Source organism: Dichomitus squalens (genome assembly GCF_000275845.1).
Source record: "Dichomitus squalens LYAD-421 SS1 unplaced genomic scaffold DICSQscaffold_185, whole genome shotgun sequence".
NCBI lineage: Eukaryota > Fungi > Basidiomycota > Agaricomycetes > Polyporales > Polyporaceae > Dichomitus > Dichomitus squalens.
Genome location: NW_006767067.1, coordinates 583 through 4,008, shown reverse-complemented (window position 1 = coordinate 4,008; position 3,426 = coordinate 583). Strand labels below are relative to the sequence as shown.

General features: G+C 54.5%; 1 protein-coding gene across 1 annotated transcript; it reads right to left on the bottom strand.

Annotated features, from left to right (window-relative positions):
- Positions 1-1,187: 1,187 nt before the first annotated feature.
- DICSQDRAFT_18482 (uncharacterized protein) lies at positions 1,188-1,625 on the bottom strand (the record flags this gene model as incomplete). The annotated part of the gene is made up of 1 exon (XM_007371688.1): positions 1,188-1,625. A coding segment is annotated over one exon (438 nt), but the record flags the coding sequence as incomplete, so codon positions are not given.
- Positions 1,626-3,426: the final 1,801 nt, after the last annotated feature.

Sequence of the window (3,426 nt, the reverse complement as noted above, 5' to 3'; positions counted from 1 at the left end):
GGTAAGTCTAGTTCTGCATTCCGAAGCTCATCAGCTGTGAGGTACATCTCAACCTCGTTCGCAGTACATTCAACGACGTACATAGACTCAGAGACCTGAGTTACCATGAAGAAATCGGTCCCAGGGTCAGTACTCTGTCCTGACCAGTAGGGACGATACTGATCTAGTACCTGAGCAGCCCTCTGCTCGAACACGTTCCCTAGAGCATAGCGAGCCGCTCCCTCCTTCCAGGTGAGCGGGAACTCGAATTCTTCTGATTCAGTGTCACTGACTCGAACGTCATCATCTTCTACAGAGATCGGACAGTCTCCGCCTGATGACGAAGTCGTGTCAGACATTGGAGTCAAGCCAGGCATTGAGTCGTCACTCAGTATCGCCCAGGAGCGCTCAGACTTACTCTCAGGCTCACAGTCTCTCACACTAGCTTCTGAGTGAGAATGCAGTGAGGGTACGTCCTCGTAGTCAAATTCAAACGGTTCTCCAACGGACACAAAGGTTTCTGTCGACCTATTTAGCTCACAGAAGTCGTCCGAGACAAGTTCCCATGCGCTCCGAAGGCTAGGTACGTTTTGATAGTCGAAAGCGACACAGTTCAGCTGCAATTCAGTGGTAGAGGCCGTCGATTCAGCCAGACTTCTTAGGGCCTCAGTATCTTCGAGAATGACCTCCATATTGTACGTCGCAAGCCCTGGAGCTGCGTTCCTATTACTTGACCTTACTTGTCTTGCCCTAGGACAATTTCGAGCCATGTGGCCGCGTTCTCCGCAATTGAAACATCTTTCGGGGTCAAGAGGTGCTCTCGGCCTCCTCACTGGCCTGTTACGATCATGCGGCCTCGGAGGCCTTCGCTCTTGATTCGGAGGCGGTCTCTGATGCGGTCTGACACGCTGACGCTCCCTCGCAGATCCTCTGGCCAGGTTTCCGACGAAAATCCCAGGTTCCCTGTTCTGAGGCCGAGTGCGATCGCGTTCACGCCTCAACGGGTGTCTCTGATGGCCTCCGTGTCCGAACCCATGCCTTTGGGCATCCGGCCGACCGACTGGTCTGTCTGAGGGCCCCGGGATGTTGTCTCTGTGCCGAACTCGTGGGTTACGGTTAGAGTATGATCCACGGCTGTCTGTGGCTTCGCGGGCGAGTTCTATCACCTGCGCACGAGCTTTGACATCGTCGTAGGGACTTTGTAAGGTCATCATCTGTTTCCACAGCTCGCCCTGAATATATTTATCAAGCCCAAACCAGAATGCATCAACACGTTCCTCATTGCGATCCATGCCTAGGATTAGGAAGAGATTTTCGAGTTCATATGCATAGGTCTGAATAGGGCGTCCATTCTGACGAGTATTGCGAAGCTTTTCACGCATTTTCTGCCTGAAATTGATAGGGAAACAATAATTGAATAAGCCAACCAGGATGTCTTTAAACTGGTAAGCCTTCGAATTTCTAGAAACCGTATTAACATAGAACTCGTGGGCGCGTCCTCCTAAGAACCTAGAGACCACGGAGGCATGGCTCCGTGGCTTGACTCGATAACCATCCAGATACTCCTGCATCTGGTTGATGAACTTGTGGAACTCAGCGAGATCCGGATTCCCATTATACTTCTCAGGCTCTATAGGCTTCAAAACTGGCACGTCCGACTTGTGCTTATTGTTATGTCGCCGTTTGGAGTGCCTGCGCTTCTTAGACCCCCGGCGGTGCTTGTGCCTACGCCGTTTACGAGGGGACGACCCTTCAGAGCTACTAGACGAGCTGTCTGAGGAACTAGGCTCGCTGGGGCTCTCCGAGCTCGGACTTTCTGAGTCTGATGATGAAGAGACGCTCGACCGACGGCTCCGACTAGAGCTGGAACTTGAAGAACTCGGAGAACTTCCTCGGTAGGAACGGTCTTCGCTGTCTGACCCTTTAGCCAGATTGCGAATGGTTCTATTGATAAAACTTCCAGGTTCCAGCTGAGAAATTGGCTGTGGTAGCCGTCGGACATCCCTAGTCCGAGGGGTTAGTTTTACCCTACTAGGCTGGCCGAGAGCGTCTTCCACGATGGTGGTAGCCATGCCTAGCGAGGGATCAGCAAAGGCGACCTTCTCCTTTGCCTTGGGGGTTTTTCCCTTAGCCTTGGACTTATCCTTAGTCGCTTTAGAGCTCTTCCGAAGGGCATCGCTGATAGACTTATTCAATCTGACAGTTCCAACCTCGGAGCGCGAATTCTCGTCCATGGACAGGAGTGCTTGTTCGCCCGAGCGCCGACGGTGATGTTCGTGCTCCCGTGTCCCCAATACTTCCTCGGGGTCATCAGGGGTCAATTGCGCCCTCCTGACCTTATCCAATTCCTTTCGGAGGGCCTTTACTTGTTTTTCAAGGTCCTCACGCGAGGTGGGCTGTATCCCTGAGCTTTGACGAGCCGTCGTCTGCCCGTCAAGTGTCCCTCGAGCCTTATCATGGCGCGATGACCGCACCCTTGGGTTTTCATGAACCCGGCTCTGATGGTTTGTAACACTATCATCCGATATGTCTGTTGCTGTGTGAACGGAGGCCTTAGGGTGCCGTTTGGATGCCTTGACGGCGGCATAATATTGTAGGGCAGCATCTCTGGATTGCTGTTCCCCCTCCGAATCTTTATCTGACACGTAGTATTCCTCGCGCTCCTTACGCGCGGCGAGCCTGTCGAGCTCTTTCTGTTGTGCCCTCACGTCGTACTCATGCGGGCTGAGGCTTATACCGCCCCAGTTACGGGGATCAATCATTTTCCCTTTATTAATTGCAGAGGGCCCTTCCTCTTGAGAAAGCGACCGCTCCCGGGGCCTACTTACAGCACGCATCCTTTTCTTAATGCGGCCTCTTTCTTCCTTAGTAAGTGAGTTCTCTGCCGCGTTTACAACGCGCCGTTGCTCCGGATTGAGAGGAGCCAGCCTCGCCGGGGGTACCTTGCCCGGTCGAGGGAGCGCGGCATCCAAACTACGCGCGCGGGGTTTCTTACGACGCACCTCGGTCCATTGACCGGCACTACTGACGCTGTCCGACGCGACGTTAGTCGCTGTCGGGTTCACACTGGGTTCTATTACAGAAAAAGGGGTTATATTCTCCTTATTAGAAGGGGGTAGGGGTGACTCCTCAGCAGTACCAGCCTGCGAGGAGTGTATGCGCGGATATGCCTCCCGCCCGTTAGACGGGACGGTGTCTGCTCCGGAATCCCGTGGGTCTGCCGCCCGGTCGCTATGCGACGCGGTGTCTGCCCCAGCACGATTGGACACGGCCTGGCTGTACGAGACACCAGGCCGGCGGATGCTAGATCCGGAGCGAGCGCTCGAAGCCACCGACGCGGCGTCCGAGTGCTCGCTGTCTGAAGCAGATGCATCAGTACCTTGGGCAGAGAGGTTAAGGGACGTACCAGGAGGCGGTGCGAGACCGCTGTGAGCTCCCGGGCGAGGA